At 25.1% G+C, this 16,164-nt stretch overlaps 2 protein-coding genes across 3 annotated transcripts; both read right to left on the bottom strand.

The window, feature by feature from the left end:
- Window positions 1–2,537: 2,537 nt before the first annotated feature.
- Window positions 2,538–4,854, bottom strand: LOC112597560 (uncharacterized protein YJR142W). Its single transcript, XM_025343661.1, has 7 exons — window positions 4,399–4,854; window positions 3,997–4,235; window positions 3,766–3,829; window positions 3,453–3,702; window positions 3,254–3,383; window positions 3,080–3,179; window positions 2,538–2,835 (listed from the first exon to the last, which is right to left on the bottom strand). The coding sequence occupies exons 1-7, from the start codon at window positions 4,487–4,489 to the stop codon at window positions 2,729–2,731; spliced, it is 981 nt and encodes a 326-aa protein (XP_025199446.1). The 5' UTR covers window positions 4,490–4,854; the 3' UTR covers window positions 2,538–2,728.
- A 5,913-nt stretch (window positions 4,855–10,767) lies between these two features.
- LOC112597610 (survival of motor neuron-related-splicing factor 30) lies at window positions 10,768–15,497 on the bottom strand. Of its 2 annotated transcripts, XM_025343721.1 has the most exons (8): window positions 15,033–15,497; window positions 13,322–13,387; window positions 13,118–13,255; window positions 12,992–13,044; window positions 12,708–12,834; window positions 12,368–12,620; window positions 12,179–12,305; window positions 10,769–11,005 (listed from the first exon to the last, which is right to left on the bottom strand). In XM_025343721.1, the coding sequence occupies exons 5-8, from the start codon at window positions 12,790–12,792 to the stop codon at window positions 10,868–10,870; spliced, it is 603 nt and encodes a 200-aa protein (XP_025199506.1). In that variant the 5' UTR covers window positions 12,793–12,834; window positions 12,992–13,044; window positions 13,118–13,255; window positions 13,322–13,387; window positions 15,033–15,497; the 3' UTR covers window positions 10,769–10,867. The 2 variants fall into 2 exon arrangements, with proteins under 2 accessions (XP_025199505.1, XP_025199506.1); XM_025343720.1 differs by lacking the exons at window positions 12,992–13,044; window positions 13,118–13,255; window positions 13,322–13,387 and having other exon boundaries at window positions 10,768–11,005; window positions 15,033–15,176; window positions 15,236–15,497.
- Window positions 15,498–16,164: the final 667 nt, after the last annotated feature.

Here is a 16,164-nt window from a genome sequence, read left to right on the forward strand (position 1 = left end):
TCTCGGGTAATATTTTTTAAATTTTTGTAACTTACATATTTTGCATTTACGATATAAATAAATTACTAAATTTACAAAGTTCACTTCATTGTTATTAAAAATAAACCCCTACATGTTATTTTAACATTTTTACAAAAATTAAGGACATTTGGATGATAAGGAAGAAACAGCCCTCCTAAAGTTAGTGAATAACATATCCTCCCCTAGTCCTCTATCAAGACAAAATCAAAAATATGCCAATAATGCACACTGAAGCCACAGTTTTTTTTCTCTATTTCGGAAGGGACTTTCATTACAATATATTTATACGAAATTTTTTTCAAAAGATACTTCAATATTTAATCACTAAATATAAAGGTTATTAAACAAAAATGTATTTTAAACTATGTACCTTAGTACCAATAATTATCTAAAAAATTAATGGTCATCTACCACTACAGGAAAGGCTTAAACTCGTACTTCCAAACTACTTACGACACTTTCATCTTATCAATTATGATATTTTTACGTAGGTACCTAAGCATAGCGGCTATAGCTAGTATATGGTTTGAAATTTTGTAGTTTTTATTATGACTATAACGGCTTAGAAAGTTATGGTTAGTTAAAAAATACAAGATATGCACAAATAGGTACTAATAATAATTCAAGTTAGTAACTAATAAAAAAATATTATATGTATAACAAATACACAAAAAGTGAATGATATAAAAATAAAGAAGGAAACAGAAATGCATATTTTTAAAAAGTTGACAAAATAAAAATGTAGGTAAATTATGCATTTAAAATTTTTTATTCTTAGACTTGTCATTGTATAGACTATAAAATTAATTTCAAGCATAGTATATCATTAATATTGATAGAAAATAAATATATATATATGTATATACAACTCTTACAACTTATTCGTTCTCTAATTTATTTTAACTTATTTTTTAGATTTTAAACGGAGCGATAAATGCATTTGTATTTTACATTGATGTGTAATTTTTTGTTTACCATCATCTTTTGGGGCAATAAAAATACTTAGGTTTTTAACTTTGAGGATAGTTTTTGGTAGCAGATTATATCTAGCTAGTAGGTTTTTTAAAAAGTACTTATCAATTTTATATTTTATCACAAAATGGTCATACAGCTTTAATCTAGTGAATCCTTTTTGATTTTAACAATTAAAAAAAAAAATGTATAGTTTAATTAAGTATACTGCGATAGCAGATTCAATAATAAATATTCATAATAACGAAACGTCAATGACCTAACAGTTAAGTCCTAACCTTATTTATCTTTAATACAATATGTTATGACGTTGATACGTCGTGAATTGAACAGCAATAACGTCATTCAAAATACGTTTCTATAGAATCATTCGTATTTTGTATCTCGTATTTGATGTTCAACTTCAAATTGTTCAATAATGAATAGTGAATAATTTCCAATGTATACACTTCACTGAATTGGTTAATGATTTAACATAACGTTCCATGTTTTTTGTCGGGTGTTGACCTACTTATGAAATCAAAAAAAGAAACATGCGATAAATATTAAACGTAGATATATTTGTCGATGATTTAATGGCTCAGTAAAATCATTCTAAATACATATTTATTCTATGCACATTACACGATATCATTGAATATGTAATATAACACCAAACTTAGGTACCTATATATAATACTGCTAAAAAGTTTCAATTAAACAATAAATCATAAAACAGTTAAGAGATATTTTATAAATTTCATCATCTGGTCATCTTGATATATTAAAAAATGAGCCAATAATCTGAAATGTCAACATACAAAAAAAATATTTAAATATACAACAAATGTAATGAATTATAATTTATACACCAATCTCTTATGTTTTTGAGAACTTATCATTTGGACCATTTATATCATAATATTTTTTGTTTTACTTCAGTACTTAGGTAATGTTTAACTGACAATATATTAACATGGTATTTATATGATAGTATTTAAAATCAATGATGATATTAGTTATAACTTTAAGTATTCAGAATAAAACTTAAAATATTGTCAATGTTATCATTAAGTAAATAATTAGTTACTTATAACTACACACAAAATGAAATAGGCAATTTGTGTAACCACAAAATATTAAGTATCACAAGATATATTTAATTTCATCATTAATACAAATTTAATTATTTGAACACCATACAAATTATAATAATTTAATACACAATTATTAAAGACAAATACATATAATTTTATTATCACTTCAATATAACACTACACTTTTTTATATGATGTTTATTATGGTTAAAAGTGTTTTAAATATTTAATTTAAAAATATAGATTGACTAGTCAAACCACAAGCTTAGAATGGTTGTGAAATGTATATTTAAAAATTGTCTAATTTTATTAAACGAAACACTAATAAATAGTACAAAAACATTTAAATCTTTAAATTTAGTATGTTTTTATCATTTCCAAATACATGATTAATAATTAAAAATAATTTTATTTAGTAAAATGTTTTAATATTAATAAAATTAAAATTAAATAATAGTAAAATAATAACAAAACATTAGGGCGTAACATACGCATTTAATTTATGTATCACAATAAAAATGGAAGGAACATAATGGGATTTTTAGCGAATATTTGGCAAAATAAATAGACTCAAAGTAAAAGAAAACATGAGAAGTAATATTGAAAAATGGAAAGATAAGTTGAAAGAAGACATTACATAAATTAACACAACAAACAATTCATTCGGCTTTTGAAAGGCCGTTTTCAGTCAACGAGTTGTCACACTTTTTGTAAAGAGATTGGAGTGGTACGTGTAATAATTCAACCAATTCTGGAAAACGTGGCTCTATAACATTAAATATAATTGATACAATAAATAAAATGTTCTTAGATAATTAGATATAATTATAATCAGAGTCAGCTTTATGTAAGTCAGTGGGGCCTCACATTTGTAACTTGTAAGACATTTAAGACCTCACGTAATAAAACTTTTTATTTAGACATTGTCTAAAACAAATTACCCCAGGCCTTGCTTCACCTTAAAGCCGGTACTGACTATATAATAAATTACTTTTCTATATTAAACTTACCATTTTCCGGATTAATAATTCCATGTCTGATTAAAAAATCAATAATTACAGGACAGCTAGTAGTCTTAAAATCTGGAGATAAAATTCTGTTCACAGTTTCCTAAATGATAACTTTTCATAAAAACAAAGTAATAACACAATAAATAATAAAATATATGCAAAATAAATACTAACACTCGCAGTCACCAACTCAAATTTTTCTACTTCATTGTCTTGATTACGAGGTACAAAATCTAAAGGTAATTCTAAGTCAAAAACAAATTCTGTATCAGGAAACAATCCTCGTTCACTCTCGTAGAAGAAACTGAAATGTAAATAAGTATAATATTTACATTTGTTATAAAATTAATATAAGTTAAGAAAAATATCTTACGACACAGTGCCAGCTGATTGCAAATTTTTCATAAGATCTGGAGTTAATGATGCTTCTTCTTCTCCTTCTTTATGAGCAGTATGTATAACACTGTTTCCAACCGATAAACCTCCAGCAACCATATTATCCCATTTTCCAGGCCATGTCTGTTTAGTCAATGATCTTTGTTGAAGCCAAATACATAATCCTTTTTGTGGATGGTTTACATAACCATTTATGTCAACACCGTAATTACAAATCCCAAACAGACCTACAAATAAAATAGCCAATGCAATTATTTGAATAAAAATTGTTTGTTGTCTAGGACATTTACAAGTAGCAGACCGATCCATTTTTAGCAACGGTTGATCAGCAAACATTGTCCGTACTTCATAACACTAAATTAAAACATCTCATTGGTTATTTTCAATAATCTTACAATATATCTATTCATAAGAAATAATGAAAATACTAGGAAATATAATATTTTAAAGGTTGTTAAAATCATGCTAACACTAAATAAAACAGAAACTGTTATGTAGATAAAAGAAGCATGTGTTAATACCTCATCCCTCCACCCTTTGAGCGTTATAAACAATTTTTTTTCTTTCATTTCTCTAAGTACAGACTCTATGTTTGCAGAACGTTCGTCGTAATCCCTGAATGCTGGGTTCAGCGTGACACTATTGGGGTTGACGATAAACACATTTGGATAGCGGCTTAATTCTATTGTGACGGTAGCCCGGACCAAACCGACTTGAATTCCGTCCACGATGAATGCGCGACATTCTTTTTTCTGTAATCCTGTGTGTTAACAGAGGACGATTGTTAATTGGTACGGTAAAAAAAAAAAAAAAAATGGATATGGTTATAGGTAAACGGTGTTCAATAGGACACAAAACAACACTACACATAAACTATTATAATACAACAATCGCAGGCACAGGGTATAAGTTGGCACACGTACCGTTCAAGTAAAAGCTGTTGAACTTGTGCGCTAGTTTTAAAAACTTGGACATTGTACGGCGGTGATGTACATGTGCGGTAGAGTCGTTCATCACCGAATGGTCCGAATGAGAAATACGGTTGTGGTATCACTACCGCCTCCGCCGGTTCAATACGTCATCATATGCAAACGGCAATGACGAAACGGATGACGGATCGACCGTAAACGGCGTAAACCCAGTTGAAGCGATGGCAATTATTATTAATATTATTAGAAATAGCGGCCGACGGGAGCGACACAGGTCATAAACTGGTCGATGTGTGTACTGACGACGATAATAGACAAACGTTGTTATTCTTACAATCAAAATATTATTAATATTCTATATTGGTCGGTGTTCACTGCGGGCGGAAGCCGAGCAAAAAAGAAATAATTTTACGTTTATTTATAAATTATCAACATTGCATATTATTCGTATTTAAAAATCCTATAATGTATTTATTATTATTAGGTGATAAGAAATAATTTCTGCTGGATGACAGATGAACGTTTATCAGGTAATCGATATACCAAGAGGTTCGAAATGGCGCGATACACCGAACTTTGAACTTTTACGCCATTCTTCCACGCGACAAAACTATATGCGCCAATGCGCCATATGGGCGACTGTAAACTCCGCCAAAATACAAGTTAAGATAAAAAGGTCTAATGTAAACTCCGTCAGTTTTTTTTTTGTTTAGTTGCTCAGTGCTCACATTGCCTCGTGCTTTCTCACATTAATTACATTGACATCTTTTGCGATGATATTATATACTAATGGAGTAATACAAGACTTAGAATATTTACAAATTGACAACTGTATCGTCTGTATCACATCATTTTAGTTTACACACATGACATAACTTTATATTTTTCCATTATTAAGTTATTAGGTATAACGATTATTTATTATGATTTTTTACTATGATTTAAATATTTAATGTGAACGAAATTATATGATATTATATTACAATTTTTTTTTAATAATTAATTATATTAATTTTATACTACTACTTGATTTTCTTCACTGACAGACGATGGAGTTAACATGAACTCAATTTTACCTGATTTTTTTTCTGTGGCGGAGTTTATAGTAAAAAAAGGTACTTGTGGCGGAGTTTACATACGCCCAACTATATAATTTGACCGTTTATGGCTCAATTAACTGTTGAGCATTTACGGAATTTTCAAATCATATTTTTCTATAATAATGCAGTTATTCCAAATCTGCGTATTTAAATTTTTATTTTACATATATATATATTAGCGTTAATGTATGAAATTCCGTAATTCTATAAAATAACTAGTTATTCTACATACTAACTAGATATTTTATAAACTAACAATAAGGGTTTAGTTAATGTATTTAAAACTATTATTAAATAAAAGTTTTAATCAAATTTAATTAAATCTTATATAATTTACAAATAACAAAAAAAAAAATCAAATGTTATAGTATTAAGTCAAACGCCTTACATTATTATATAAAATATTAATATTAATTTTTTTTTTACAAATTAAAATAAAAAATCTATTATTATAGTTATAAATTATAATTATTAATTTTTTTTTTTTTACGATTTACAATTTATTTATTAGTACAGGAACTTTTTGGGTGGCATTTAGAATTACAAAGTAAATTATTTTTTAAACATATGCACCGTTTTGTGGTGCATTTTTGTTGGCATGTACATTTAAATAACCCTTGTCTATTACCAATTGATTGGGATTCGGATGCTTTTCGAAGGCAAATATTGAAATATCTACATCTGGAACGTCACTTAGCATAATAAACTTTTTCGTGCATAAATTAAATTGTGACCTTGCGTAGTTGTTTTAGTATGGTGTGGTTCATTACTATCTTATCTTATTATATTTATTATTAAAACGACAACGGTAACAAATCTTGTATGTTATCTAATCCAGTCCCAGTCATCTACCTAATAATATAAATTTCATATATTAACGAAAACCCAATCGGTATTTTAGATATTAACTAGTGAAACTGTGTTATTTATATATTAACGAGCATATTTAGGAATTTTATAGAATAACTAGTTATTTAATAAAATAACGTATTACATACATTACCGCTAACATTTATATTTTTTAACAATTTATATAAGTAGAATGATAGATATTAATATTATAATTACTGTAATTTTAAATTACCAAAATCTTCATATTTTTTAAATTTACTGTCGTGAAACTATTTTTCTAAGTGCATAATTATTTAATATTTCGAAATAACCAATGGGCTACATTTTAGAAGTTTAAAAACATTGTTTTCCTTATTCTTGAAATATAAATTAGCAATTATATCATTCAACTTGAATATAGAACATGATATTATAAAGAATTGTCAAATAATTTAAATTATAACTGTATTTGGAAAATTTAGCATTAATTTATTTTATGTCATCTTAATTCTTAAAATTTTTTAATTAGTTTTAACTTATAACTTATAAGTATGCACTTTCGAGATTTAAATAATTTTACCTTGTATTTACATTTGTAATATTTTAATTTTATTTTATAAGTACAATAAAATAATACATGCACTTTAGTTAATTAAATAGTACTATATATTATAGTAGGCAATAGGTATCTTACTAATTATTACTAAAATGTTAAAACAAAAACTATAGAATCAAGATTTAAATTCGCCATTTTCAATCACAAACTTTGCTTATTGAAGAGGTCACGAAATATTATTTTGTCAATTATATTTTGCTAATTTAAAATGTTATATTACTAAAAAATCGATTAATTATTATTTATTATTAAGCTATACAGGCATTTACAAAGAAAATAATTTTCGGAGGGGAAGATCGAACCCAAAACTTCCCCTTATTTCGTGCTTAAATCTATATTATTTAATTTATAAATATTTATAATTATTTATTGTATAATATAATAATAAATTGTTTTATTGATAATAAATAATAGAATACTTATATATAAATTGCATAAATTTTCGCTATAATATGACTTTAAATTTGAGTAAATATGCGCTAAAAATATGCAGTAAAAATAACAAAATATGCAAAATAAAACAGAAATTTAATTGAATATACAATGTTTTCAACACTTTTTCGATGATAATCGACAGTCGTTGATAGTCGATATTGATGAAAAAACCCCAACAAAATCAACAGATACCATTTAATTGTGTTGCATCAATGCGTTCGCGTATTGGTTCAGTAAACTTAATTTTTAAACTATAATCTATATTCTATATACTTAAATAATCTAAAGAAATGTTTACTAAAATATAATTTCATAGAATATAACTAATTTTGATTTAAAAACAGGTAAAAATGCAAAACATCTGAAGTCCAAAAATAGCACTAAAATCTAAAAAATCGCAGAATAATTTTTTAATTAGAGTTCTCAGTATCATAAAACATATTTTAGCTAACTTTGCTATTTCTTAAGCATCTCATAAGAAATATGCAAATTCTATAAAATATCAAACCTGCTTATAAACATTAACAATAATAAATTAGAGTCAATCATTTAAATTTACTCCATTGAATAAAACAACACCTATACCCACGATGTGTATAATAACTTAATGCACATACTATTTTATTATATTATTATGCTACTATATATAAATATATTTTCACCTACACCTAACAGATTTTACGGTTAATCTTTCAACATTAATTAACACCCAATGGCAAGGCCCGCCGGATATGATTAATCTAAAACAGGTGTTATTCGTCTGTAGATTGTGTTTGAAACAATGATGACTTGTAGAAACGCAATGCTCAATTTAATAATTGTAATTACCTGACCGTAGATACAGCATAACTAAATTTAAATAGACATTTGACCGGGGCTGAAATATCATGACTAGCCGATTAAAAAAGTGGATTTAAACGTAAATCGTATATTTTTACGGGCAATCCTGCCACAAAACGTATTTCCATACATCTAACTATAAAAACACTTGATTGAAAATTTTATTTTGCATTTTTTTTTTTAATTTTAGAGAAACTCTTGGATGTTGAAGATCAAAATATTTTTAAGCTTTAAGTATACTTATCGACTATCGTATTTGTATATAATTTTATATAACAACCATAAATTACAGACCACTAAACATAGGTGTTATTAATTTTCCTTCGTTACATTATATTTATTATCTAAGTCCGCATAGATAAAGTGGAAGCAGACATTGAAATTAAACGGTATAGTTGGAGGATCTTAATAGAAGCTGCAAAAGGCCTTGCGGGCCAGTATAACGAAAATAAATACTTTATGATTTTACCTTTGAACCATGCACGAACAAACAAAATTTTTATCATATGTAGGAAGAAATACAAATCTTTAGTCGAATATTTATTGATAGATCATTTTATTTATGACTCACATGAATCGCGGAAATTCTAAATTAAGTAAATTTAAATAACACCAAAAGACTTTTGTATTATTAATTTTTTTTTGTTTAAATATTTAAAAAGGATTTTTAGAGGCACTTTGTAAAATGTATTATTACTATTGATGCAGCTATTAGTCGTATTTTGTAAGGCCTTTTTAATGCTTCTTAACATGTTAAAATCTATTCTTACCTTGGTCGTTATATTATTAATAAAATCATGAGGGCAAATTCATTAATTTAAAATAAATTTATCGCAACAAAACAGTATATTGTTATTATATCTGTATTTTCTGCAGAACAGATTTTAACTTTAAAGATGTTACAGATTTCATAACTCGATTTTATATTTTACTTATGGAGCAAAAGTCAGACATTTAGTAGAACTGTGTCATTACTGTCATTATTGACATTTGACAGCAAGTCAGCAACAAAATTTTATCATTTAAATCGTAGTCATGCAAAGTCATTATCATGTTCATTGTAATTTGGAAAATCTTTTAACTTTAATATCAGCTAAGTAATTAATCTGATTAGTTCAAATTTGGATAATTGATAACTGTAGAGTATATATAAAACAAATTTTGGGCATTTAGTATTTTTCAATTAACAATATCATGAATTATTAGGAATAAGTAATTTTATATATTATGCATGAATGATGTAACACACTAACACCTAAATATACACTATTTGCCATGTTCACGATGGGTCTATTCTAAGTAAAAATATAATAAATACCTCAAAAAACGAATAATAATTTGTAAAAAGTGAGTAAATTATATTACCATATTAATAGATGTAAATGGAGTGGTCACTGGATTAGGACTCCAGAACAGTTACAAGACACAATATATTTTGAACACACCAGTACTTTTCAAATCATTGAAATCAAAATTATTATCTAACAAGTTTATATTAAGCAGAGAAGTTAAAAAACATTATATAAATCTTTATGAACAAATGACAATAATCTCAACACTGAAATATTTAGACATATTGTTTAAAACAACAAAGCATCAACACTTATTATTACAGTCAATATTTATAAAGTTAAGTAACATTTATTTTAATTGTATTGATTTTAAATGTTTTTTTTCAAGAAATAAATGTGATGTTGAAAAAGAATACTTTTATGAAATATCATTCACGGTATTAGACAAATAAGAATGTTTACAATGCATTCTATTAAAATTTAAATATCAATATTTTAAAAAAAGTGCTCTATTATAATTTAAAATAAATATTGTACTAAAGAACAAAAGATAAAAAAAAACTCTTATATCAGAAAAATAGTAATATGATCATACTGTGAAAATAAATGGTACCATTTACACATCAAAATAATTACTTAAATTGGCATTTAATATTTATTAAATATTAAGAAAATTCCTATTACTGGCATTAATAATTGCCCAGTAAATGATAAGTAACTTTTGTTTGGTTATAATTAGTGAACAATTCTTTTAGGAAAGATAAAATATAATAAATAGTATCTAAATAATATTCAATATACCCTTTTTCTTTAAATTATTATTATTACTATTTTTGTTTAAGTCCTTGTGGCTGAACAATTAGCATAAAATACTTAGCAAGATTTTAAATATTACACTTATTATTATACATTAAAGAAATTATACAATAACATATAAATTAAATATCTACTAGAACAATTTAATGATGAGTACTAAATTTAAATATGTATTAGATTATTTTTGTGTATTAAATATTTGCTTAGTTTTTCAAACTATTTTGTCATGTCTAATCAGTTATCTCTAATCCAATTTAAAATAATAGTATCCTATATATATATATTATTATATATTTCTATAAATGCATATTTTTATTTATATGCTAATATGTATTTATAAAATAAAATAAGTAGAAATTTTAATTTAATTACACATAACTTATATTCATGAGAAAATATACATTAAAACATTGAATGTAAGATAAAATAAAAAGAAAGAATACAATTAATAAAGGTAAAATAAGCATGTTGATATGATAGCATTAATCTTTTTTTTTTTACAACATTTAAAATACAATGCATTGATTGCAGTCTTATTTTTTTCTTTTCTCAGCTGTTGGAAATTCTGTCATACCTTTTCCACCCAAGCCACAGGTGCCAATACCAACTCGTCCATTAACATTATCTGGAGAAGCAAATATACTTTTTTTTGGTATACCTTTTTTCACGCCCTAAATATATGCAAATATAAATTTTTTATTAATTAAAAAGTAAACAAAATAATATTTAATTAAATAAAAATAACACCACATTGGTTTTGAAAATAAGTACATTCTTTTAAATAATATCCATATTATATACTTGCTCATAATACTCTACCAATAGTTAAAACTACCACAATTCTTTGCTCTTTTAATAAAATTTAGTAAAAAATCAACTTTTAAAATAATTACTTATGGTTACAGAGTGCAGTTATAGTTATAGTTAAAAAAAAAAAATACATAGTACTTTCAAAAATTCTGCAGAATCAGTTTATAATAATGATACTAGTTGTAATGACAAACAAGGTTAATGAATTAAAATTAAAAATCTCAGTCAACTTATGTCTTATAAGTTATAAGCTTATTATTACTGGTTCTTGTGACATTCTTATAATAACCACATGGATGTAATGATATTTATTTTTGGTAAATTTAGTCAATTAGATTAAAATTTATATTTTATTTTTAATGAAGATTTAAGGGTTATGTTATTAATGGTTTATGATAAAAAAATTTTTCAAGATAATTTAAAATATTAAATAGTTGTTATCAAACTAGATAACTTAATAATATAAGATAAAAAGCAATTTTTTAATTTTTATAAAAAAAAAAAATGTTACAAATAAAATAAAAGATTTTTTCAAATATTTTATTAATTATAATTCTATTTAATTAAAATACAATTTACTTTTTAATAATATAAATTATTAGAGTGAACATTTTGTAATTTAAATTATATAATGTTTAAAACTGTTTTGTAAAATATATTTTTTTTTAATTTTAATTATAATGAGATATTTTTAATGGCCTTTTGAAATTTTATCATAAGCAATTAAACTTTATATCTTATGATATGAATGTACCAATAATATAAATATATTTAAATTTAAGTAGTTTCACTGGACGCTTTCTTTCTACACGTTGTCACATCCAGTACTAAATTTATCTTTAATGTTTTATAATGTAAACAGATTGTAAATATCTTTTGTAATAAAAAAAAAAAATTAATTTAAATCTATATAAAACACTGCATTTTTTCAAAGATCATTAAATTAATTTAAGTTTTAGTAAATTTACTAAATTAAGCATTATAATTAGAAACTTATGAATTAATGAGATTTATAAATATTTAGTATATCTTACTTTAGTAGCAAATGCTAGCCATTTATTTTTCTCAACTTCACGTTCTTCTTCTAACTGTTTAAACCTTTGCTGTTTAGCAAGTTTTCTTTTCTTTTGATATTCTCTATACTTAGCTACAGGTTGTTTCCTATTAACATGTAACAATAACTTTAAAATTATATAAAAAATAAAACTTTTTAAATTTTTTACTTGTGTTTCATTTCATTGGGATGAGTTCTAGGCAAATCTTTAATAAAATCTAGTGTTGTTACTGCAGCAGCCTTTTGTCCATCTATTAAAACTGCTACTGCTTCTCCGTCAATAGTCTCAATAGTACCTTCATAAAATTTACCATCATCTGCTAGTTGTGCCAAACATCTGTCTCCTGATTTCCATTCACCTTTCGTTTTTGCAACAGATGGTAATATATCAGGTTGATATGACGATTCTTTTTTTACTGGAGCTACAGAAAAAAAAATGTTAACAATTTAATCAATTCATTATTCAATATTAACATTTAGTTATTTTATGTTTTACTATAGGTACATACCAACTTCTTTTTTTGGTTGAGTTTGAGTTCTTACAAGTTCAGTTGTTAGTTCAATAACTTCTTCTAAATCAGTTTTTAGTTTCATAAGTTCTGGATCATCAGGACTATTTGTCAATGCAGCTTCTACCTATAAGTAAAATAAAATAAAAGCACACAAATATTATCATCATGTAAAAATTTTCCCGATATAAATTAATTAGGGCCTAAAACAAAAGTGAATAGAATTGATACAATATATTATATACTATGGTCAATAGACCATAGCTTTGTCAGACAAACCTTACCGGTGCGTATTAACGATTACATCCGGATGTAGAATGTTCAACATGGCTGAATCCTAAAAATTCCGAAAATCTTTTAAAAATCTATACTAAAATCTCAACCAGGAGTACTTTTATTTAAATACAGACCATGGTTATTTGTTTTTATAGTAACCAATCAGTTGCTGAATTAATATCAGCTATAACTGTTCCAACTGCAGTTGCCAGGTGAATTGGGTATAATGCAGGTAAAGCAAATCTGAAGACTTTTATGACAGCAAATTTTCTCTACAATTTTATAAACCGGGAGAAATTATAAAATATTTTAATTAGTTGTTTGCCTAATTGTAATACCTTGATACTTTGGATGATGCCGATGTAAGATACAGATGATGCTAATAACTTTTCCCATTGCTGCATCTATTTATTATTAAAAAAAAATATTTACGGTGAAGGATTTTCACCATGAGCTCTTACCTAACTTTTAATACTGTAGTAATTGTTTTTTTTTTTAATTAAACTCTAATGATTGTGGCTATTATTTTGTTTCAAAAGTAAGTAAATAATTACTTACATTTTTTATTAGAATCTGATATGGCATGAACAAATATAGAAATTAAACAATAGAATTTTACATGTAAATTTTGAAAATTAAAACAATACATTTGAAGTACCTACTTTTATGATAGATATTTCAATAATGATCTATATATGTTATAACTTATAATAAAAGCAATACTAAAATTTATAAGTCAGTCAAAAAATATATAATATAGATGATATAAATGAAACTAATTTGTTGTATTTAAAAAATGTTGTTTCTCAATTTCAAATGAGCAATATTATATAAATGGAATTTTACATTATATCAGTTTTGTGCAATTAAGTTAATTGAGTATTAATAAAAACATTTAATTTTTTAAATAAATTAAAATTTTAAATCTTAAAATTATTTTTTCTTACTTCTATTAATATAAATTGCTATATTAGCTCAAAATATATTTTATTATATTCAATAATTAAAAAAAATGTCAAGGTTTATTTACCTATATTTATGTTCAATAAAATATTTATTTTCAAAACTATAATTAATATAATAAACCATTTGCTAAAAATAATCCTAGGTCAAAAATAAATTGTAAATTTAAGCAATATTAAATATCAACTACCATCTTAAATACTAGAACAAATTTCTAAGAAGTCTTTTGAACACATCAACAATCATTAGCTCAAAATTTACCGATTCAGAGATATTTAAAATTTGACTATATTTGTAGAATAAATTAGTTAAATTTGATATATAAAAACACTCATACTTTAAATTTTATTTAATACCTATATTATTGTTAATTTTTTTTTTAATTAAAAATTAAGCTGACACACAAATTTTGAAAATCAAAAATGGGTAACTTTGTCAGGTGACTTGATCATAACATACTGTTTATGATGTTAAGTATAATGTACATATTTTCTGTTGTTTTAATAGGCTTAAATTATATTTTTTTTAAAGATTAGTTTTAATTGTATTAGCTACCTAACAAGAAATATATTATGTTATACACTAAAATATAATAAATTGATTGTAATGGGAACCATTTACAAATAGCATTTTAAATTCTAAAAGATATGTTAAGCTGCTGGTTGATATTCTTATAATATCTATGTAAATACTATGCAACATTTAAGCTGGGTCCATAGCTACATTGTTTATTATACCATGTCTAAAAGTTGAGTTTGGGCCAACTCTGGAAATTTCTTAGTAGATCAAGATTTGTGAATAATACTATGATCACAATGATCAATCAGAATATAATAAAAATTACTTGACACAGTAGACAACATAGATATGAACTCAATTCAAAATTAAATGGATTTTTATACTAACATATGGATAATACCAATGTGAAACAAGTGCATAACATCCAAATGAATGTCTGACATAACATAATATATGCTTTGTATATTGAATAAAAACATATTTATTTCAAACTTTATTTATTATTTTAAATAATAAATCGTATAATCTGTATATGACAGCATTATGCAAATAATGAAAAATAGTTACCTGCTGCAGTTGCAGTTTGTAATTGATTAGCTCGTCCGCCATTGATAGCAATTGTGTAGTCTTAAATGACGTGCAAATTGGTTTGCGAACAATTTATTGCACAAACAAGTCGTCGCTGACAAATCCGTACGATTTGGTAAATATCTTTCAGGATATATTAATAAATTATGTATAAATCTGAGCGTATGTTTAGCAATACAAACCGTGACCTAAGAGTCCGATCTATCGTCGTCACTGGCAAACTTTAAAATACAACTATTATTATTGCCGTAAGATGTTAGTCGTGATTAAACGTTTTCTGATTAACATTTACGAGTTAAAAGTACTGAGGAGCACCGAGCAAGTAATCACTGATAACCGGTCACTGCTGCTGATGCTGTGACGCGGTTTAGAAGCACTTCAATTAATTGTAAATATTTAATAATAATAATAGTAATTGTAGGGAGCAGAACAGAACGTCAGTACGTCACTATATAAAAAAAAAAAAAAAAAAATACAAGTTACTAACTCACAACCAGACGGCAGGTCGTGTTAACAATTCATACCTTCCTTATCGACCATGATCAAAAATGAACAGGAATGCTATCTAGAAAACCAATATATTAACTATTATTACGGATTCGTCTGACATGACGTTATGTTACCGCCGAACATCTTATCAATATAAAAATTATAAAATTCAAATAAATTTAAAATGCATACCTACTAAGTATGTCCATACAATATAATATATCGAAATGTATAAGTATGACCGCTATGACATATCACATAGACTAGATTTTATAATATTTTTAGAATTATATTACATAGAGTTATATTATGTGATTGAATGTTTTACCAATTGTATTAGCAAGGGAACCTAATGGATAGACGGGGAACAAGATAAAGCAATGAGCACATAAAGTAGTTTTTTTTAATTAACTAATTACCTTTCTATTTTAATATGAAATGAGTGAAACAAAGAAATAAGCAATTCTAATTTACTGACACATAATAATACATTTGATTACATTTTATTTTTGTTTAGCAATACTTATTAAAATTTATTTTAATTTACTACAGTATACCAAAACAAATATTAATCATATAAAACAGCATATTATTAAATTGTTGAAATAACATTAATCCTTTA

Source organism: Melanaphis sacchari, unplaced genomic scaffold, assembly GCF_002803265.2.
Source record: "Melanaphis sacchari strain LSU unplaced genomic scaffold, SCAv2.0 Contig42_pilon_pilon, whole genome shotgun sequence".
Classification (NCBI taxonomy): Eukaryota; Metazoa; Arthropoda; class Insecta; order Hemiptera; family Aphididae; genus Melanaphis; species Melanaphis sacchari.